Source organism: Anarrhichthys ocellatus, unplaced genomic scaffold, assembly GCF_004355925.1.
Source record: "Anarrhichthys ocellatus isolate YVR2014 unplaced genomic scaffold, GSC_Weel_1.0 scaffold60, whole genome shotgun sequence".
Classification (NCBI taxonomy): domain Eukaryota; kingdom Metazoa; phylum Chordata; class Actinopteri; order Perciformes; family Anarhichadidae; genus Anarrhichthys; species Anarrhichthys ocellatus.
In genome coordinates this window covers 2,302,934-2,324,057 of record NW_022280090.1, presented here as the reverse complement: position 1 = coordinate 2,324,057, position 21,124 = coordinate 2,302,934, and the positions used below count along the sequence as shown (strand labels likewise).

Below are 21,124 nucleotides of genomic sequence, written 5' to 3'. Positions count from 1 at the left end.
TTCATTTATAACAAATGCTTATTTTATTAACATGCTAAAATCTAAAAAAAAATTCTCCAATCAATAAAGATTAAAAAGGTTTTTAATGGATGAATGCTTGTCATTTGTTAGACGAGAAGTGTTTCTCATAAAAAAAATGATCCCAAAGCTTTAGTCATTCTTTAATCAAACAACTTCAAGATGAAATTCTACTGTAACGACTTCGCTGTAACTTTTGAACTGCCGTTGTTCTAAAAGTTCAAACACTTTTTTTTTGAATGATCTAAAAGTTCCTCAAAGTAGAAACTTGGATGGCATAACATTTGTATGCCTGCCTGCACATGCTATACCGGCAGCTGTCCCCTCCTCCAGTGTGTTTTTTCCCCCCTAATTGCCTGTAAAGATCTGCCTGCTAAAGAGAAGAAAGCAAATTGATGCAATGTAGAGAGGACCGCGAAGGAACGGCCTGATCCACCAGTATTGAGTGAAAAAACTTAAATTATTGTGGAGGACAGTCAAGGAAATGTACAACCTGATCCACCAATGGGAAATGAAAAAGTGCAATCATCGGAGAGCAAGAAAGTCTGGAAAATGTACAGACTGATCCTCCAGGAGAGACTTTGAAAGAGGAAAAGGTTGTGGAGCAGGACAGGATGACACTGTACAGATTGTTCCTTCTGCAATAGTACCTTGAAGTCCAATCACTACATGTTTTTTGACGAGGCGGCAGATTTGAAGTGCATAATGCTTGAAGACAAAATGTTAGCCAAGAACTTCTGGACTGTAGTGTACAGTATTCTGATAGTATTCTGACAGATGAAATGAGGATATCATATTGGATATTATATGTAAAGATGGGTCTTTGGCTCTTTGGTCTCTTCCAGGTCTCGATCCGGATCAGCCTCCCAGGATTCACCATTTCTATTACAATGTACCGAACAAAACGAGAATTTCATAATGACAGGCCACGTCCCAGGTCTGGGTTCGATGTAGTTGAGATGTTAACAGATTCAAATTGATTTTCCTTTATTTCCTTTTCGAACTGCTTGATGAAATCTACATTTTCTTGAAAAAAAAAAAATATATATATTTATATATATATTTTTTCTGTGACGTGATTATCATTAAAACTATTATAGGGGATCATTAAAGCTGTGGTGACTCTTTGGATTTATCTCAGTATATTTCCTGTTTTCGTAAAGTCTAATTGCATTCTATCATTTTAGTTCAGCAGCTGACGAGGGCAGAGGATGCTTCATTTTCTGATAACATAATAAATCCAAATAGCATGTTCTATTTTAATATCCTTGATCTCCCTCCAGGGGGGAATGCCAATTTGAAGATCTGCAACATTTTTTTTCAAACATATTGGAATAAAGTTACATAAATTCTAAGGAAAGCCTGCCTATTTTTTGTCATGAATATGAGCACTATTCACAGCACACAGTGCCACGTGTTTCACTTAACGTGATCTCCTTCAGGAGAAAGTAGAGACTTCCTGTTGACCAGGGAAAACACTGATCATTTCGTACATCTACCACAATAACGTGTCTACGGAGACTATAATACTGTATAGCAAACAAGTAAGAATAGTATGTATCCCTAAACCTTGTGTCATTTGTAGATGAAAAAACGGGGGAATCGCCCTTTTCGTTCCGTCAACATACCCGTAATAACTTAATCGTACGCAACAATATCGATTCTTACGTGCGTTGATTTGTTTTTTCCCTCCCTACTTCTTGGTTGTTATGTGGTTAGCGCCCTTGGTTACCACTTTCCTCCCATCATGCATCACTGCTAACAGCTCGTGAGGTAACTTGGGCAACGGCAACCTTTCAATACAAGATAGCAGCTTTGCGGGTGTAAATTAATGTTATAGGTGGATAACACAAGATAGAAAATATTCACATTAATAGCAAACGTCGAATGCTAACGTACGGTAAGAATGCCTAGCTATTATCTAGCTGCATGGCTAACATAACGTAGCATAGAACGGGCTAGCTATGCTACCAATGTTTGCTAACAGGATGCTAGTTTCAAAACAACGCTTATCGTTAATTCACTTCAGTGACCAACTGACGTCAGTACAGCTTTTAATAAAGGCCAAGTATTCACGTTTGAACATGTGTCCTAACGCTATTCATAGTCAGGTAAAATAGTTATAACGCTTTCGTATTGGGGACAGCTCATACTTAATTAAATTGGATCTAACTTGGAGCTACAACCCGTTTCTAGGTGTGTGGTTGCAAATGAGAGTCGGCGTTGGTAAGTGACTTTAATAAAGGATGGAGAAGGAAGCGCACCACACTGTCGTCTTCAATGTTTCGAAGAGAGAGCTGTTTACGTCGAATAATGGCTACAAATCCATGCAGAAAAGACTAAGAGCTCAATGGAAAATCCAAAGGTAGGGTGTTTGCAGTGTAACACTAACAGTCTCTGCTGACTAGGGCGCTGTGCCTCGGATTAGACAACATTTGCCATAGTATTGCATTCATGTTGAGAAAAGCGCCCCAGTTGCAAAAACAAATGCTCCCTCTCTCCCCTAGTATGAAGGAAGAGCTGTCTTTGGAGAAGATGAAGGGAGTCAAGTTGTGGATAACTGCAGGACCAAGGGAGAAGTTCACAGCTTCAGAGGTGATGTATTGTGAAAAAGAACCAAAGCATGTTTTGTTAATTCCCACAGAACAGCACTTGGCGTGGGAGATAGTGCAAAGCTTAACAGCCGCATATAAATCAACTTCTACTGTGCTACTTTTAGCTTCTGCACACACAAGCAGGTTTTCACGGTATTGTCTTTCATTTTCAGCTGGAGGTGCTGAAGCAGTACCTGGACGGAGGAGGAAATGTCCTGGTCATGCTCGGGGAAGGAGGAGAAATGAAGTACGACACCAATATCAACTTTCTCCTGGAGGAGTTTGGCGTAATGGTCAACAATGGTGCGCATTTAAATTTGTATGGAATGAGAGAGGGTATCATCTGTGCAGTTAAAGGTATTTTTCTAACAAAACGGTTCTGTGGTGTCTTGTTTCTTTCCTCTGCATCCCTTTTACAGATGCTGTTGTGAGGAATGTGTATTACAAATACTTCCACCCAAAGGAGGCACTGGTGTCCAACGGTGTATTGAACAGGTTTGTCATCACAGCATGTGTTTTTCTCACACAAACACCCATTTTATACTGCATATTCCGATAAATCCCAGACTATTTGTAGCCTGTGTGTGTATCAGAATTCAGTTGTAATAATTGTGCTACTATTAAATGGAAGAGATTGAAAGCTGATGCACATTGTCTTGTCTTTTTCTTGTTTAGAGAGATAAGTCGGGCGGCTGGCAAAGTGGTGACAGGCATCATCGAAGATGAAAACGTTGGAAACAATGCACAGTAAATGCTTTACTTTCACATCTTTCACATCAGTGACCTGGAGGGTGTTTGAACTTAATGCCTTCCTGTCTTCATTTGTGCAGGGCTCTCACATTTGTGTACCCATACGGCGCCACACTGAGCGTGGTGAAGCCTGCTGTGGCCGTTCTTTCGACTGGCTCCGTCTGCTTCCCCCTCAACAGGCCAGTCCTGGCCTTCCACCAAGTAAAGGTCAGAGGCAATCTGTACTTTTCTCACACACACCTTGTGCTCGTGAGATGATGTTGAAAGACGTCTTGTGTCCCATGCAGGAGGCTGGCAAACTGGTAGTGTTGGGTTCCTGCCACATGTTCAGTGACCAATACATAGACAAAGAAGAGAACAGTAAAATCATGGTGAGTCCAGTTGGAATTTAAAGATTTTTTTTGTTTGTTTGTTCAACTAACACATCAGAAGAGTGTGCTGCTCTCCAGTGGAATTTGCCAGTGTTCAGTTGTACTTTCTTCGTTCCAGGATGTTGTGCTCCAGTGGCTCATGGCTGATAATATTCAGCTGAATCAGATTGATGCAGAAGACCCAGAGGTGAGGAGGTATACTCGACAGGAGAATCCCCCCCCCCTCGTCTTTTTAAGTAGCCAACAATCCCATCTTGTGTCCCCTAGATCACAGATTACAACATGTTGCCGGACATAGGGTGTTTGTCGGAACAGCTCAGAGTGTGCTTACAGGAGGGCGACGAAAACCCCAGGGACTTCACCTCGCTCTTTGACATGTCTTTGTTCAATTTGTCAACCGACACTTTGCCCCAAGTCATCAGGTGAGAATGCAAGAGGAACAACCTGGAAGGCTATGCTTGCGTCACTGCTCCCCCCCCCCCCCCCCCTTCATGGCTAAAAATACCCCAAATATTTTCTGCAGTGCCTACGAGCAGCTTAATGTGAAAGACGAGCCACTTCAGCTGATAACGCCACAGTTTGAGACGCCTCTGCCTCAGCTCCAACCTGCTGTGAGTTTCAGTCCTGCATTCATGACCTCATGTTCTTCCATGCATACAATTTGTCATTTTTCGAGCAAGGGACTCCAACCTTTTTTCCTCTGAAAGCTCATTTGACAAAACGAAAGAGGCGAAGAACTACTCTACAGCACCAAGTTGTACATCACCAATAGCTGCTATCGTTTCGGTCTTACTTTTATGGTCCTTAAATAAGCTCTCAGGCAACGCAGTCATTGCCTCTATTATGATTCAGAGGCAAAGGGCTTTTTGTGTTCCGTTAATCTTGAAACCAGCGTAACTCGTTTTACTGTCAAATAATCATGGACAGAAATTTAAACAGTTTTACAAAGTGAATTAGCCAGTTCATGTACATATTCTTTGAACCTTTAGCGAGCTACTTGTAGCTGTTTTAGAGTCTTAACTGAAATGTTAAGGCAACAGACATTTTTAATGTGGGTGTTGTCTCGTCCTTTAGGTCTTTCCACCTGCCTTAAGTGATCTGCCTCCTCCCATGCTGGACCTGTTCGACCTAGATGAAACATTCTCTTCGGAGAAAGTGCGCCTAGCACAGCTCACCAATAAATGTAAGTTCAGTACTTTAAGGGCTGTTAAAGGGATAGCGCTGATTCCATGAAATGGGGTTGTGTGAGGTAGGCTACTTATCCGTAGTCAGTGTACTACCCAGTTTGAAGAAACGAAGAGTAACATCAAAGCTAAGCAATGCGCTGCTGTGTGCAGCAGCAGAACGTATTTTAGACGGCTCAAAAACAGGACGACATTTCTGGTCTACTGCTGCGACAGACTCACAACTAACAGTTTTAAACACAAGAGTAAAACAAACTAACCAATGGAGGCAGCGATAGACCAGCAACTCCCGTGTTCTGAGTGGTAAAAATGCTGTTTTCAAAAGGAGCATAGATAATGGCTTCAGGTCCCTGTCTGAAAGGGTAGCGGCAAGGTAAAGCATTCGTCTAAATATAGCGTACACTTAATGTTTTCTTTTGGGTGGCTGAAATGAGTTTCTTACTAAGAGCGTGCCGACCGCCATTTACTGTAGATTATAGATAAGTACCTCATCTAACCCGTTAGGTACCGTCTTTTTGATTAAATTTTAAATCTATTCTTTAAAAAAACAAAAAAAGGTACGGACGACGATCTGGAATTCTACGTGCGGAAATGTGGTGAAATTCTGGGGGTGACTCCAAAGCTGGATAAAGATCAGAGGGATGCCAAACACATCTTGGAACACATTTTCTTCCAGGTTGTAGAGTTCAAGAAACTCAATCAGGTGAGAACCTTAAGACTGTTTACGGAACAGATTATGCATCGATGGCCTTATCTAAAATGACTCTTCTCTTTCCACCCCCCCTTGCAGGAGCACGATGCCGACACAGAGGAACCATTCACTCAGTTGTGATTGGATACAAGAAACATGTTAAAGATTTTCATCTCTCCTGCAGTCATACTGCGACATGACCAAGCAGATGGGACTATTCTTTCTTAAGAGGTGAAAGACTACAGCATCAACATGGATAGTGTAGTTTTAGGAACTGTATTTATTTTGTATATAATAGTTCTATTGTATGTCGCATGAAAAACTACAATACACATGCAAATAAAGTTGACACTTTTATTTAAATCTTTCGCATTTTTAAAAACACATTTTGAAGGCATACAGCGCTCTGCATGAATCGTCACACAAGAATCCTGTAATAAAAAAAAAAAAAAAAAAAAAAGACAGCTGAACACATCAGATGTCTTCCTTCCAAAGCTCCTCCATGCTAAGTGTGTGTTTAGAGGGACATTCTTGGCCACGTCAGGGAGAAGCTTCAGCTAGTGAATGTTGTGTGGACTGGGGTTTTGGACTCCATGTTGCCTCCAGAGCACTGGACTCCAGGCAGGGTTTGGGGCTGTTCTCAGATTTAATCAAAGACACATCCCATGACATTTCAGAGGCGGTGAGATCACCGTACGACCGGTCAAAACCAGCGGCTTTTTTTGGCTTTCCGAGGAGCACGTGAGGAGTGGAGGAATTTGCCTGTAAAGGCACGGCCAGGTGACAGTTGTGGGTCTCTTGAGTGTTCAAGTTGTGCATTGAAAACGCCGGAGAGGGAGAAATGGGGTCTGACGACAGGCAGAGCGAGGCCAGGATGGACAGCCTGGGGTCGGATCCATCAGCAGTCATGTCGTTGGACGCCCTCGACGTGGACAGCTGCTCCAGCAACAGAGCAGACGGCAAACTCTGTTCCCCCAAGAACTTCCTGTCCAGCTCCGACGGAGAAGCATACTCAAAGCTTTTCATATCTAGGAGGTAAAAATGTGAGATTTCACTCAATCTCGTCATCTGATCGGACAAAAATCTATTTGTCCATCTTGAGAATGAAAGAAGTTTTCTTACCTTTCGTGACAAAAGCCTTCTCCATTGTTTCCTTGGGCCAGTGAGCGTCGACTGATCGCCAGCTGGTTTTAACCTGTTGAAGCTGCTTGTTAATTGATCCAGCTGGTGGCAAAGCAGGTCATCAGTCCGAGGGAGGTGGGGTAGCATACAGCCTGGTGGAGGTCATGAACACTTTTTTTATTTATTAAATATGTAAATAAAATGTTATTGGAATTATGTAATTTTGTACATTTCCTGAGCATTTATTCCTGTGGACACATGAGTGAAACAGCGCTCAAGATAAGAATTGACATTATCGATAAATGTATTGATTATTTTCTCCAATTGTTTAATTTGTCCATAGGTACTCTTTCAAAATTGCTTATTTCGAATGATCAGAGGTCCTAAACCTTTGAAACAACAAAGAGAGAAGCAGCACCTCTTTACATGTGAAGTTGTAAACAGGAATATTTAGTATTTTTGATTGGTAACTGATCGCCAATTCATTTTCAGTCCTTTGACTAATTGTTTTAGCTCTAATTGAAATTATAGCAACATATTGAATACTGAGATTTATAAAACAATTATTATAATAAATATTACAATTAACTTTTTTCCCGCTATAAATAATTTTCCATTCTTTTCCAACATTTTGATAAAATGATTATAATGTAGTTTAAACATGACAATGTACAGGTCTTGGTTCGTCACTAAATTGATAAAGTACACGTGGAAACAATATGACAACATAACCCCTTCTCATTAGTCTAAATTTGGTATTTGAATTTGTGTGGGACACGCGCGTCAGTTTAAGTTTTTTTTATTTTGAAGCTGTCATTGGAAGTCTCCTATCCGGGGCCGCCTGACACCACGCGCACGTCCAACGCGCAACTACGTCACCATCCGGTGTCTACGCTAGAGAAGGGCGCGAGATAGAAATACAGGAGCGCGGACAACCCGGGCGCTCCGCTCCAGCTGGCTAGTAGCTGCAACTTTACCATTCAACACCGTGCCTCCTTCACTGAACCGCCTCACGGAGACAACAAACGCGCGGAATACACTGATATATTACCAGATATACGTGCACATGACGTGCAACGGCTGCAGGACAAATCACCGCCTGACCATAAACAACAGAAACAGAGGGAAATGTCTTGGTGGCCGCGCGGGTAAGATGTTATTCTTTGTTTTCCGTAGCGTAAGCAGTACTCATTTTATTCAAGACGGATAAAACATTAACGTTTGACGCTTCGGCGTTGATGCATTCAGTTGGCTTTGGAAAAAGGTTTGCTTTTGGACATAATCTTTCCATTTGTGAGTACTTCACGGACTTGTCTGTGCCGCCCTTTTCCGGAGAATCGCGATTAAAAAAAAACACTACAGTATTTAATTTAACGTCAATCCCTCCATGTCTGTTAAATCACAGCGATCAATTCAACTAATACTAATACTGCACCGACTATGTAGTTTGCCATGCAGCACTTTATACGGATGAGATCGTCGCCATGTCCCAGGTAGCCAATAGAAGTAAACCTGATAATCAGGTCATCCTCGCCACACCATGATATGTGTCCGTGCTGCGTTCACCGTCAGCTTTATCGGTGCACATCACAGCGTTTTTCTTCCTCAGTGAAGATGGGGAGGACGGCATGCACCAGGACACCGATTCCGATGTGGCAGAGCAGAGAGATGGTGGCAAAGTGAAGGTGAAATGGACACAAGAGGAGGTGATTGTCTTCACACATCCCAGTAATTTGCATGTTGTCTCAACGACTCCTGCCCCCCCTCCCTGTCCATGTAAATAAAGGCTGTGTAGGACAAGGTAACATAAACATGCTTGTTTGTTTGTGTCAACAGGATGACAAGCTCAAGGCTCTGGTTCAAAAACTAGGACCAAGTGATTGGAAATATATCGCCAACTACATCCCAGTGAGTTAGATCATCCTTTTTGTTTTCGTGGTTGACAGTAAGCTTCGGGGTTTCCTTGACTTTTTTAAATGTATTTTTTAATACCTACAGAAATCTGATTCATGCTTGTTTTTGTTTTGCTCAGAATCACACTGAGCACCAGTGTCAGCACCGTTGGTTTAAGGTCTTGGATCCAGAATTGGTCAAAGGCCCTTGGACCAAAGAGGAGGACGAGAAGGTGAGTGACTCATTGGGTTTCAGTGCACGGGGGTTTATAATACGACTAAAACAAACCGTACGATAAGTCCTCGCGCACCCCTTGTCCCCTCAGGTCATAGAACTCGTCAATCTCTACGGCAACAAGCAGTGGGCGATGGTAGCCAAGCACCTGAAGGGCCGACTGGGGAAGCAGTGTCGAGAGCGCTGGCACAACCACCTCAATCCCAATGTGAAGAAGTCGTCGTGGACGGCGGAGGAGGACCTCATCATCTACAAGGCGCACTGCCTGCTGGGAAACCGCTGGGCTGAGATTGCCAAGCTGCTCCCTGGAAGGTGAATACACTCCAGCTACGTCAGCTCAGAGGACGAGTTTTTGATTAAAACCCCTCTCAGAAGGACTCATGTTGTGATGTTTTGTTCACAGGACGGATAACGCCGTGAAGAACCACTGGAACTCCACCATCAAGCGCAAATTAGAGATGGGCTTCTTTTCCGGGGAGGTCTTTAGGCCAAATGAACTTGAAGAGCTGTTGGACCGTGTAAATAAAGATGTGCAGGTGGGCTATTCATTTTTTTTTCATGATGTTCTCCTCTTAGATGGATGTAGGAGGATTTGAAAATAATTTATTTTTTTATTACACAGATGGCCAGTTGCTCCCAAGATGGCGCAGAAAAGGATCCAGAGCAGACGATGCAACCTTCGGTGAGCAACCAGTCACATCGATTTATAAAATATCGCAATTTAAATACAAGGGGGGCTTTGAATAATTTAATCTCCGAGAGTGGTTTGGAAAGAAACATCTGTATTACGCGTCCGTTATCGTGTTAGTGATGTAAGTATTGTTATAGATGTTTGTCATTTGCCAACGGGTTGCAGGAAACGCCCGTCTCAGCCGCGGTTAAAGCCGCATCCGGCGAAGTGGGCCCGTCAAAGGCCGCGTCCTCTCCGAAGGACGGCCTAAGTCCCAAGAGCGAAGCAGACGCCTCGGGAGAAGTGAACAGTACCAGCTGGGTGGTGGATAGCTCTGGCTTTCTCTCCCCCACTGGCCCAGTACTGAAGGAAGTGCTGGACATGGTGGACGGAGTACGTATCCCCCAATAACCAACAAATAGACACATCGCATAGCATTTAAATTAAACATGCATCTAATCGACAATTCTCCTATCCCGTTTTTTTTTTTTTTTTTGTTGCTACCAATGACAAATGGTACTTTTGAATATAAAGTTCAGTTGCATACAGACGAGGAAAAGATAATTTGTGCTGTCTTAATATGTATATTGTTATTGTTCCTCTACAAAACATGTATGTACCTCCTATAAAATATTTTTACTCCATATTTATCCAAAAAAAGCTTTATAGTGACTAGATGTCCGACTCACAAGTAAAAATGTCTCTTCTGCTACCAGGACCTGGATGGCTGGTGCAACCTAGCGGCCTTCGACCTGCCGGTGGACAGTCCGAGCCCAGAGCGCCACCAGTTTCGGCTGGAGGGCAGCGCCCTGCAGGAGCTGAGCAAAGGCAGCAAGGGCGAACTCATCCCCATCTCCCCCGGAGGGGTCACGCCGCCCTCCATACTGAACCGCCGGAGACGCATCGCCTTGTCCCCCGACGGCAATAACTCCATGACTCCCAAGAGCACTCCTGTCAAAATCTTGCCCTTTTCTCCATCTCAGGTAAGTTAGTAAATCCCGGCGCATTCTGCTTTTTTGCCGCGTGAGACGGTCCATTGACTCAACGCCTGTCGTTCCAGTTCCTCAACATGTTGACCAAGCTGGACACTCACGACCTGGAGAACCCGTCCCTCACATCGACGCCGGTGTGCAGCCAGAAAGCCATTGTTACTACACCGCTACAGCGTGAGAAGACCCCCCTCACCCAGAAGGAAAACTCTGCGTGAGTGGTCTTTAACTAGTGATGGGTTCCAATAGCTTGTTGCTTTTGTTTGTTGTTGGCGAAATATCTGGATTCATTAAAGTTACTGTGAGGAACAGTCTGAATTTAATGCTAATGCTTCTACGTGACCTACATAAGTAAACAAAACCATCAGCGAGATGATTGGCTATTTCTATATAGTTATTCCTCATGTTCGTCATCGGTGCTGCCGCATTGCTGGGAGGGATATTACCGAAGGGGATGAAGAATCTGAGCCAGGACTGAAAGGGACATATTATCAGACCCTGCTGCAGTAAAATAAGAGGTTTTCTAAAGGGACTCGGAATTTGAGTCTCTGTGTTCACATTTTGTCTTCATGTAGGTTTGTCACACCCAACCACAAGTCCGAGCTCTGTTCAACCCCGCGAACTCCGACACCGTTCAAAAACGCCATGGAAAAGTACGGGCCTCTGCAGCCTCTGGTGAGTATCTGTGCTTGTCGGTGGAAAGTTCACCTCGTGGTTTAATCAACACTGCATTAACACTTCTTTCTTTTTTTCCTGCTGTGTAATGTCAGCCTCAGACTCCGAACCTTGAAGACGACATAAACGAGGTCATCATGAGAGACTCTGGGATTGGCTTGGGTGGTGTACGCTCGACTCCGCCTGAGCAAAGGCGCAAAACGATGGTAACGGGGTCAACTCTAATACTTGACTGATCTGTTTGATTCCTTTAACCCCTGTTAACAGTACACCATAACATTTCTACATATTGGTGCTAGATTATAGAGAGCCAGCATGATAATAGAACCTCATTCAAAATAACATGGACATTAGTAATAATTAGCTAGCTAATGGCTAGCTAATGGCCACTGTGCTGTGCAGTGTTTTAACAGTTCATGCTAATTTATCTTATATATTTTAAAGATGGATAGTTAACTTGTAGAACAACAAGTTTTTAGAAAACAAATGAGGCATTATATAAATTTACAAAAGCTAGCATAACAGCAGCTAGCCCAAATGTGAAGTCAGGGTTCAGCATTCTGTAATGGCGCATGCTAACGGTTTAGCACCTTGTCATTTAATAATGAAGAGCAGGGGAAGTGTTTATATGATGGTTTGTGCTTATGCTCAAGTGTATGTCTGTTAGACTAAAACTGTAGATCGTCTGTGGAAGGTAAATCTTGGACAGTCTGACTGCTTGGGGATGTGGAATGCTTGCTGCTTTTGAGCCCCACACTGCTTCACGTCCACACATTCACACCGTGGAGCTATGCATTACAAGGACAGTCTTTCACTGTTGGTCAGCATACAGCTGCAAAAGAAGCGAATGAGTGTGAAATCCTGTGTTCATTCACTTCCTCCAACCAGATATTTATAGGGTTTTACTGCCTTGGCCATTCAAGAATGCTTTGAACTAATTATATAAATAAGGTTTAGCTTCCATGCTGTAACCTTCACAATGAAACCCTTTATTGAAAGTTCAATTCTGACCTCTTTCCATTTCTGCCTGGACCTATTGTTGTCGCTTTTATTCTAGGCAGAGACGTCATGATTGTCTTTCTTGTTGAAGCTACTAACTTAGCATTTGATTGTTTATTTTATTCCCAGCATCGGCCTCCTATGAAGAAAGTGCGGAAGTCATTGGCCCTGGATGCCGTGGACTGCCATGTGATGTCTACATCTAAACGCAAATCCCTTAAAATTGAAGCCAAACACGCAATTAAGGTAAACAAAAAAAGAGAAAAGAAGGCTAAACGTATTATAAGCCAGTCCGTAGATTTGACGCATCCTAAGTTGTTTTGTCCTCCTTTATTCCGACCACAGGAAGAGCCGGTGATAGTGTCTCTCAACACCTCGTCATTTTGCAGTAAGCAGCACGACAATATTTTGGACCAGGGCTTCCTTTTCGGACCCAGCGACAGTGCCATATTTCCCAGCACGGTGCCTCCAGTTACGGTAAGTTCCACGTTTGAAAGAAATGGATGGAAAAGTATTTTAATGTAGCTTTTTTTCCTGTTTTGACCTGTTCTTTTTCCTCTCTGCCTTCAGATGTCAAAAGAATGGGAGACGGTTGTTTGCGGACAAACTAAAGACCAGCTCATAATGACGGAGAAAGCGAGACACTACCTTCGCTCGCTAAAATCCCGCGCCCCCAACCGGGCGCTGATTCTGTCCTGAGACGTGTCTCGTCTTCACACCAACACGTTACACATGCAGAACTTAATGTTGCCGTTTGTCCCCTGTACCGTTTTGCCGTTGTAACCTGTGGTGTAGAAAAGCAGCATGTCATGTGTAGGTTTAGTACAGTTCTCATTAGCAATCACAACACTGACAATATATAGCCCCATGAATAATTTAAGGGGTGATTTTAGATTAAATCTCACTTAAATGGCCTCGTGCAAGGCTTGAAAAAAATCAAATCAAATAAATCGCATTTAATTGTATTGTCACTTAAAAAATCAAAAAGAGCAATGAACGTAGAATCAAAATAAATCACGTCCATACACTTTAGCTATCACTGAAACAACATGGTTTTACATTGCGTAATGTGTCAGTAATTTAAGTGTTTTTAAAGTTGTGAAGAGTACAAAGACTCCTTATCACCTCCATATCTTAAGTTCTGTTTTATGACGTGAATATGGAGTAAATTCAGACAGCTTGATCACTAATGCGTTTAGAGACATTGAAAATGTTAAGTGAATATTTTCTTGTAAAAATGTGTGTCTAGATTCATAATATACATCTCAATATGCAAATTAAAAGTGAGGTCTTAAGGGGGAAAATTGGGTGTCTGCTGGAAATGTAACAGTTCCCAGCAGCACATATCTTCTATCCATCAAGGAGACCTACTTCTGATCCAGCTGAGTGATGGATAGACTTGGGAAAGTTGTTGCAGCATCCATGTAGTGGCGATGTAATGGGGTCATGGATGCTGTACCAACATTGATGTTGAGAATATTATGTCAGTTGGCACTGTTTGTAAATATTTAGAGTTGTATGTTTTTACTTTGTATCGCAGCATTTTGTTAAGAAATTTAATAAAACACAATTAATATGTCCAATGCACACTTTCCTCCTGATTATGCTTCTGCAGCACAAAGCAGTGTATTTAACTATAAATTGGCGTTTAAAATATGTAATTTTACAATAGGTTTAGATTAGAATATACCATTTTATGAAATAAAACAAGCTATGGGCTAAATAATATTTTCTTAATGCAAAAAAGATATGCAATTGTAATACAATTATTAATAAACGGCGCATAACTTTAATATATTTGGCGTGTACCAATGAAACTATCATATTTATTTTGGCACGTAGGCTGAATTTATCTGACGTGTACTTACTGTAGCTTTTATTTTGAAACGTCAACGTACCGCCGGATATTATACCTTTGGTGACAGCTCACACAGACATACCGGAAGCAATCGTCAGTTTTAGTGACGCTGCATAAGACTGCAAGACATGGACCGGTCTCGTAAGTGAAAATTCTACTATACATTTCGAATGTAATGTTCGATAGGTATATTTTTTGTGATATTGACGTTTTGAGTGACATTATAGAACCGCCAATCGTAGAATTGGTGAAGCAGTAGCACCAGGTGCACGAAGTGTATTGCTACCAACCGACGCTAGCTAACGTTAGCTCGCCTTTGTAGCTTAACGTGCAATGAACGAGTGAGCGTTGTCTCAATGAATGAATACATATCGTCACAACAGATAGTACATTACAAAAGTGTAGTGTCTGCTCTCCGTGGTGGTAACGGATAAATACGCCTTTGTACCAGGCGGCAGGTTAACCTGTGTCCGCCCTGTGTTTGCAGGGCTGTTTGGGTTGTTCCTCCTCAGCCTGGCTCTCGCTGGAGCTCAGGCGCTCACACCGGCGCACTATCTCTCCCTGTCCGATGTGGCCCGACTGCAAAACCTCCTGAGCCAACAGTTCACCGATCTGGACTCTGCATACTACTCGGTCGTTGGTCTGACCAAGCTCGGGGAAACTGTTCCCGATCACGAGGTAAGAAAGTCCCACCATAATCAATAATTCCGATATAAACATTCAGTGATGATTCAACCTGGATATGACATGTTACATGTTGATCCTCGATGTTCTTTGGCTTAAAACGTGTTCGTGTTTGCAGGGAGTGTGCCAGTTTCTCAAATCCCAGCTGGATCCCTCTAACGTTGACTCTGTCTTCTTCGCTGCTGAGACCAGTCAGGCCATTTCAGGATGTGAGGTATGCGTGCCTCGGCCTTCTTATCTGTGCTGCTGCCATCCTTTCTATGCAAATGCTTCTATGCAAATGCATTATAATGTAAATAGATGGGAAATCTGCATCATTGCTTCATGGTCAAGATGTTAAAAACAACTTTTCATATGATGGCAGTGAGAGTAAAATAATAATATAAGATAACATAGACCGTAACGTCCAAATGGCAACGTGCACGATTGCTTTACACTGATGCGAACCACTTAGAACCAACTGTTTTTCTTCACTCCATAGATCCCCGTGTCCAACGAAACGCGAGACCTCCTCCTGGCGGCGGTTAGTGAAGATTCCACCATGACTCAGATTCACAGAGCCGTGAGCGCTCTCAGCTCTCTGGGGCTTCCTCTGGCCTCCCAGGAAGTTGTAGGTGCCTTGACCGGTCGCATCAACAAGGAGGACAACGTCATGGCGTAAGTGCCCGTAGTGTGTGTCGGGGAGTGCGCTATTGTTCTGTGTCCTCCTTGCCGTGCTCATGAGCAAATTTGATTCGCAACACGTGTCTTCTCTTCTCCGGACAGTATCACTTCAGCTCTGCAGACCGCAGCACGCCTGTCCCAGCAGGCAGAACTCGGAGGAATACTGGAGGAAATTGAGGTGAGCTCTTAAACCTCCACCAGGTGGTGCTGTGTGGCTGTGCTTTGAATTAGCGCAAGATGCACTTGGACTCTTAATCGTGCACAGATATTTTGAAGTTTTAACTCATATTTTACTTTTTCCCCTCTCAGGATCTTACGGCTCGTTTGGATGATCTCGGTGGCATCTACCTCCAATTTGAGGAGGGACTCGAGGCGACTGCCTTGTTTGTGACTGCTGCTTATTCCCTGTCCGATCATGTGGACATGGAGCCCCCTCTGAAGGAGGTACGATATCTGTCTGTCAGGCTTTTCTCCCCATGGGACCTTCCCTTTCTGAAACTGATGGGCAATGTGTTTTTCACTACAGGACCAGGTCATCCAGCTGGTGAACTCTATCTTCAGCAAGAAGTCCTGGGACTCTCTGGCCGAGGCCTTCAGCGTGGCAAGTGCCGCCGCCGCTCTCTCCAACAACCGTTTCCACGTGCCGGTCATCGTCAGTGCTACCGGCCCGGCCACGGTGTCCCACAGCCAGCCAACCCTGCAGGTACAGATTGTGGGATCTCAACCTGCCTACAGTCCTCCGAGTGGGTTTTAATCAGCTCGCGGTGACGCTGTTTCTCTCTGTGATTCACAGCTCCTTGTCACTGATGTCATGTCTCAACCGCTGGCCTTGGCCAACGTGCTGCTGGAATCTGCGTACGCCGTGGCCTCCAAGAGCATCATCCTCAGCCAAGCTCCATTCACACTTAATGAGTACGTTTGATCCGAGAGATGAGTGTTATACGCCCACACACAGTGTGGCAGAAATGCAGTTTGAATTGTAACATTATACAAATGTAATTGTTGAGCTTTTTATTGTTGACTGTGTGGATTGCATTTTACTAGATTACAGCACGGCCTGGTTTTGGTCAAATCTACACCGTGTTATATTTTCTTTATCTGATTTTCAGCGGCGTCTTTGAACTGAACTTCATGTCCAGCAAGCCCGCCAGCGGATATTACCAGTTTGCCGTTGCAGTGACTGGGGATACCCGGCTTGTTGGCAATCATGTTGAGGTGAGGTGCCGGTCAGAATAAGGAGACACAATATTTAACAATAGTGGAATGATTTTAATTAAGTTTTAAACATGTTTTGGGCTTTAATTGCCTTGGTGGAGAATGTGCTGCTGTTGAGTCAGAGACGTGGCTCAACGCTAACTCTTAAATTAGGTATTAGCTTTTGGTTGCCGACACTAAAAATGTGGTTGCAAATTTAGTCACCTTATATTTTGAGTAATTAAGATACTATGGAGTAATACGACATGAAGGAATACAAGCTTTATTAAAGAAACGGAACAAAAGTCTATTGTAGTTTGTGTTTTATCTGATACTTTCCAGAATTTAGTATATATTTTTAATTTGTTAAAAACTAGTTGCCACTGATGGCATCCACTTCCTCAAAATGGCTGCCAAAGGCAACCTGGCAAACCCTTCCTGTTGTGTCTGCAGCCTGTCCTGGGTCGACGGTCCATCTGAACATGATTGTAGTCAGATTGGTTTGCTGCTCTCACACCCGTCACCTGATGTAACTTTGTGTTGTGTCTCCGTCCGCCTGCAGCTCAAAGTGAAGGTGTCCACCGAGGTGTCCGTCACTAACATGGACCTCTCCGTGGTGGATAAGGACCAGAGCATCGGCACAAAGACCACCAGGTTAGGAAACGCGTCTGATAAGTGAGCCGACCCTGCGGAGCATGACGAGAGAGTACTAAATGCTTCCTTTTTTTTTTTTAATGACTCAGGGTGGAATATCCCTCCAAAGGCAAGAGCTCCTTCACAGCAGACAGCCACCAAAACTTTGCCATGGCCTTCCATCTGGTTGACGTCAACACCGGCGAGGAGCTTAGCCCTCACCAGGTATGTAACCCGGGTGGGACACGAGCACACGTCAGCCGCAGACGGTATTACGTGGTTGGTCAAAACAATCGCGAAAACATCTGCGACCAGTTTGTGGAATGGAAAAAAAGAGCTTTGGCCTCGCTCAAGTTTAAGACCTTTTTGTTTTCCCCGTCACAGACTTTCGTCAAGCTGCACAATCAGAAGACCGGCCAAGAGGTCGTGTTTGTGGCCGAACCCGACAGCAAGAAACTGTACAAGTTTGAGTTGGACACAGCGGAGCGGAAATCTGAGTTCAACTCCATGTCCGGCACCTACTCCCTCCACCTCATCGTTGGGGATGCCACTTTGGAGAATCCCATCTTGTGGAATGTGGTGAGTGTCCGTTCCGCCTTGATGCTGGTAATGAGGGCTATTTACTGAAGTGCTCAGCCACAGAGAAGTTAATGTTGAGCTCTAAAGTTGAGTTGTAATCTTTTTGAAAGGCTGACGTTGTTCTGAAGTTCGTGGATGAGGAGGCTCCAGTGGCCATTCAGCCCAAGACTCTTTATGTGCCCAAACCAGAGATCCAGGTAACACCTATTTACCTTTGTTTTTTAAATATCAGTTTCACTGCCCGATGATGGAAAATCAAGCAGCATCAGTCCCGCTGTGTAACATGTCGTCCTGTCTCTGCAGCACTTATTCAGGGAACCAGAGAAGAAGCCTCCCACGGTGGTCTCCAACACCTTCACTGCACTCATCCTGTCTCCCTTACTTCTTCTGCTCATCCTGGTAATATTTCAAACTAAAATGTTTTTTTTTTATGTTTTTATTTGTTGCCGTCATCATAAAGGAATGTTTTGACGTGGGGTGTAGTATGAGGTACTTACCCATAGTCGGTGTATTTACCTACAGTAGATGGTCACGCCTCTAGTTTGGAGGGAACGTTTAAGTTTACGCTATATTAAGAATATTTTCAGCACTTTACCTCGCCGTCAGGCCTTTGACAAAAACGGTAATTTAACCTTGGTCTACCGCTGCCTCGATCAGTCAGTTTGTTTGTGTTATTGTGCGACTTTGGTGTTTATAAAGGGTTAGTTCGGATTCACTAAAAGTCGCACAACAACAAACTAACCGATCAAGGCAGCGGTAGACCAGCAACGTAGTTCTGCAATGTAAAATGACTTTATGTCAATGGAGTCCTGTGGCTATGCAGTGAAAATATTGTAGATGTAGGATACACATAAACTGATATGGATTTAAATAGGTGTCTTAAATAGGTTTTACACAGCAGTATGTTGCTTTGCTCCCGTGTTCTTATTCCCATCAGTTTCTTCAAACCACGATCTACGACTGTGGTCAAGTACTTCACACAACCTTACCTTAAATAATCTGAACTCTCCCTTTTAACTGTAGAGCAACTTGGCTATGGATATAATTTAGAAACCATTTGTCTCATTTATAGGCCCGCCACCCAACAGACCTCCTTCCATTATTCATTAAACCTTTATTTGAATAGAGTATTCAGCTTTATTGTTGTTGTTGTATGCACAGTGCTCTAGTTTTTTTTTTTTTTTTTTTTTTATCCTCAGAAAAAGCTCTTCAGTAGTAAGCTCTCATAAACGGTGAATGCGGCTCCAGTACTGCGCAAATATAATGCTTGTATTTAATTTAGAAATCACAATAGCTTTTGGTGTATTTTTATCCGTGGCATTTTCAGCGCTGAGTAATAGTTATTGTTGCAGTGGATCAGCGCTTTGTGTGTTAGGTGGTAAACACTTTTTCAGCCCCTTTTGTTTGCCACTCTTGGAGGGGATGAAAATCACATTGTCTTTCATTCCCCCTCTCGTCTGTAGTGGCTGAAGCTCGGAGCCAACGTCTCCAACTTCACCTTCACTCCCAGCACCGTTCTGTTCCACGTGGGACACGCAGGTCAGTCCCCCGTCTCTCAAGTGAAATGTTCATCACGCATCTGATTGTTGCACGGCCTCTTCATCTCCAATTCATCTGCTGCCGTTCAAGACGATACGGGACTTGCAGCAACAACCGCGGCTGACATTGTGCAATTATCATCATTTATTCCACGCATACATTCTTAATATGAAACAACCGCAGCCAGAACATCTTAAGAACATGCACCAAGATAAACAATTGCTGGCGCTAATTCTCTAGTAAGGTGCCATCAAGCTATTGCAGAAGAAGAGGGCGCAATGTGTTGACGTAATTAAAGCGGTAGTGGAGAAACCTCACAGTGGAGAAGGTGATGGAAACAGGGCAGTTGTTTCTTGTATTTAATTAAAAAAGGTTACAGTGATTGATTTTTAAAGCACAAATAAACACACCGTGTGGAGCGCCCCACAGTTTGAACGTTTTGTGTGAAAACGCTGAAAGGGTTAAAGTTCTAAGACAAAAACACCGACAACTCCCAGACCGGACAACGCTTTGGTAGAGACCTGTCAATCACAAGGAAGCCCCGCCCTAAAACATACTATTTTATGGTCTGTTTGACTCTAAATGGACCATAACTTACTAAATGAACATCATGCTGTATTGAAGAAGACTTGAAACTAGAGATTGAGACCATAAACTCATGTTTACAATGTTTACTGAGGTAATAAATCAAGAGAAGTAGAGTCATTTTCTCATAGACTTCTGTACAATCGGACTTCTTTTTGCAGCCGGAGGAGTCGCCCCCTGATGGCCATTAGAGAGAATGCAAGTTTATTGCGCTTAGCTTGCCTTCGGCTTCACTTTTCGGACCAGACAGCGGCGATATGTGAGGACCTGGGAATTGGAACGGGCAGCACACCCACTCTGTTATTTGCTGGGGGTTACACATCCACATGGGGTCCAAAGCTTCTTTGCTGAAAGCACACAAACACGGCCATACACTTCTAGTTAGTAATAAGTGACGATTGAGAGGCGTTATTTTTGAATACATACATACGCTGCATATTATACCTTGTTTACAGCACCCTACCCACTTGGGGAACCACTGATTTGGATGCCAAAGCTCCAGCTCACTCTCTCGTTTCCTTTCAGCCTTGCTGGGCCTGATGTACGTCTACTGGACTCGCCTGAACATGTTCCAGACTCTGAAGTACCTGGCGATCATCGGTAGTGTGACTTTCCTCGCAGGGAACCGCATGCTGGCCCAGAAAGCCGTGAAGAGGTACGTGTTCTGATGGCGCCTGGTGTCAAATGGGGTCCCTAGAGTGTCCTTTTAGTCCCAGAGAGGGAGAGAAAAGCCTAGCCCCTTTCAGAGGACGAGGACTCTGGTGCTTTGAGGCCTCTTGGTAGTTCTTAGCCTCAAGCCCCGAGGAAAAGTGCCTGTCTCATATCGCAGCTCTTCAGTTGGTCCCCCTAGAGGCCGATGTCGATGCCAGGCCCTCTGCCAGAAGCAGAGCTCGTGCCCACTTGGACCAGGAGTGAAGCGTGGCAGCAAGATCTGCAAGAGTGGTGATCTAAGTGGGCAATTTCCTCACCATCAGTATGTAGAGCCCTCCACGGGCCAGAGTGAGCAATTTGAAACCTGTGTCTCCGACTCAAAACATCACTCCGTAATTGTTCACTTTTACTTCCTGCTCTTAAGACGAGCCCATTAAACCCCGTTTAAGCAAGTAGAATTTTCCAAGTAATGATTTCACAAATGTTGTTTTTTTCCAGTGAGGAACTCCAGTCACAACACCCCATCTCGTACGCCGTCCCCCCTCCCC

The 21,124-nt window shown here is 43.7% G+C and overlaps 3 protein-coding genes across 5 annotated transcripts in view; all 3 read left to right on the top strand.

The window, feature by feature from the left end:
• Positions 1-9: 9 nt before the first annotated feature.
• Positions 10-6,948, top strand: ift52 (intraflagellar transport 52 homolog (Chlamydomonas)). Its single transcript, XM_031871769.1, has 14 exons — positions 10-1,918; positions 2,215-2,383; positions 2,526-2,613; positions 2,786-2,915; positions 3,032-3,107; positions 3,288-3,359; positions 3,443-3,569; positions 3,650-3,733; positions 3,852-3,920; positions 4,001-4,155; positions 4,257-4,344; positions 4,808-4,916; positions 5,475-5,620; positions 5,708-6,948. The coding sequence occupies exons 2-14, from the start codon at positions 2,265-2,267 to the stop codon at positions 5,747-5,749; spliced, it is 1,305 nt and encodes a 434-aa protein (XP_031727629.1). The 5' UTR covers positions 10-1,918; positions 2,215-2,264; the 3' UTR covers positions 5,750-6,948.
• A 629-nt stretch (positions 6,949-7,577) lies between these two features.
• mybl2b (v-myb avian myeloblastosis viral oncogene homolog-like 2b) lies at positions 7,578-13,765 on the top strand. 2 transcript variants are annotated; one of them, XM_031871764.1, is made up of 15 exons: positions 7,578-7,878; positions 8,345-8,436; positions 8,567-8,638; positions 8,763-8,855; positions 8,949-9,169; positions 9,261-9,393; positions 9,480-9,539; positions 9,714-9,920; positions 10,244-10,510; positions 10,588-10,730; positions 11,092-11,191; positions 11,287-11,397; positions 12,320-12,436; positions 12,536-12,667; positions 12,761-13,765. In XM_031871764.1, exons 1-15 carry the CDS (start codon positions 7,797-7,799, stop codon positions 12,887-12,889), a joined length of 1,959 nt encoding a protein of 652 aa, XP_031727624.1. In that variant the 5' UTR covers positions 7,578-7,796; the 3' UTR covers positions 12,890-13,765. The 2 variants fall into 2 exon arrangements, with proteins under 2 accessions (XP_031727624.1, XP_031727625.1); XM_031871765.1 differs by having other exon boundaries at positions 7,796-7,878; positions 8,340-8,436.
• A 350-nt stretch (positions 13,766-14,115) lies between these two features.
• The window catches only part of rpn2 (ribophorin II), an 8,486-nt gene continuing 1,477 nt past the window's right edge, over positions 14,116-21,124 (top strand). For both annotated transcript variants that reach the window (XM_031871826.1, XM_031871825.1), the window contains exons 1-16: positions 14,116-14,189; positions 14,536-14,726; positions 14,851-14,946; positions 15,214-15,389; positions 15,498-15,573; positions 15,705-15,839; positions 15,922-16,098; positions 16,189-16,307; positions 16,505-16,610; positions 17,152-17,243; positions 17,333-17,447; positions 17,607-17,801; positions 17,912-17,998; positions 18,105-18,200; positions 19,265-19,340; positions 20,451-20,580. In XM_031871826.1, the coding sequence (XP_031727686.1) occupies positions 14,177-14,189; positions 14,536-14,726; positions 14,851-14,946; positions 15,214-15,389; positions 15,498-15,573; positions 15,705-15,839; positions 15,922-16,098; positions 16,189-16,307; positions 16,505-16,610; positions 17,152-17,243; positions 17,333-17,447; positions 17,607-17,801; positions 17,912-17,998; positions 18,105-18,200; positions 19,265-19,340; positions 20,451-20,580 (1,880 nt within the window). In that variant the 5' untranslated portion in view covers positions 14,116-14,176. The remainder of the gene's footprint in view (positions 14,190-14,535; positions 14,727-14,850; positions 14,947-15,213; positions 15,390-15,497; positions 15,574-15,704; positions 15,840-15,921; positions 16,099-16,188; positions 16,308-16,504; positions 16,611-17,151; positions 17,244-17,332; positions 17,448-17,606; positions 17,802-17,911; positions 17,999-18,104; positions 18,201-19,264; positions 19,341-20,450; positions 20,581-21,124) is intronic.

What these genes read in the sequence shown, in the direction of transcription:
- ift52 (XM_031871769.1), top strand. Translation starts at nt 2,265, where the DNA reads ATGGAGAAGGAAGCGCACCACACTGTCGTCTTCAATGTTTCGAAGAGA. An exon ending in TGGCGTAATGGTCAACAATG is followed by an intron (nt 2,916 to 3,031) that starts GTGCGCATTTAA and finishes TCCCTTTTACAG; the next exon opens with ATGCTGTTGTGAGGAATGTG. An exon ending in ACTTTGCCCCAAGTCATCAG is followed by an intron (nt 4,156 to 4,256) that starts GTGAGAATGCAA and finishes TATTTTCTGCAG; the next exon opens with TGCCTACGAGCAGCTTAATG.
- mybl2b (XM_031871764.1), top strand. Translation starts at nt 7,797, where the DNA reads ATGACGTGCAACGGCTGCAGGACAAATCACCGCCTGACCATAAACAAC. An exon ending in CCAAAGAGGAGGACGAGAAG is followed by an intron (nt 8,856 to 8,948) that starts GTGAGTGACTCA and finishes TTGTCCCCTCAG; the next exon opens with GTCATAGAACTCGTCAATCT. An exon ending in ACGGGCCTCTGCAGCCTCTG is followed by an intron (nt 11,192 to 11,286) that starts GTGAGTATCTGT and finishes GTGTAATGTCAG; the next exon opens with CCTCAGACTCCGAACCTTGA.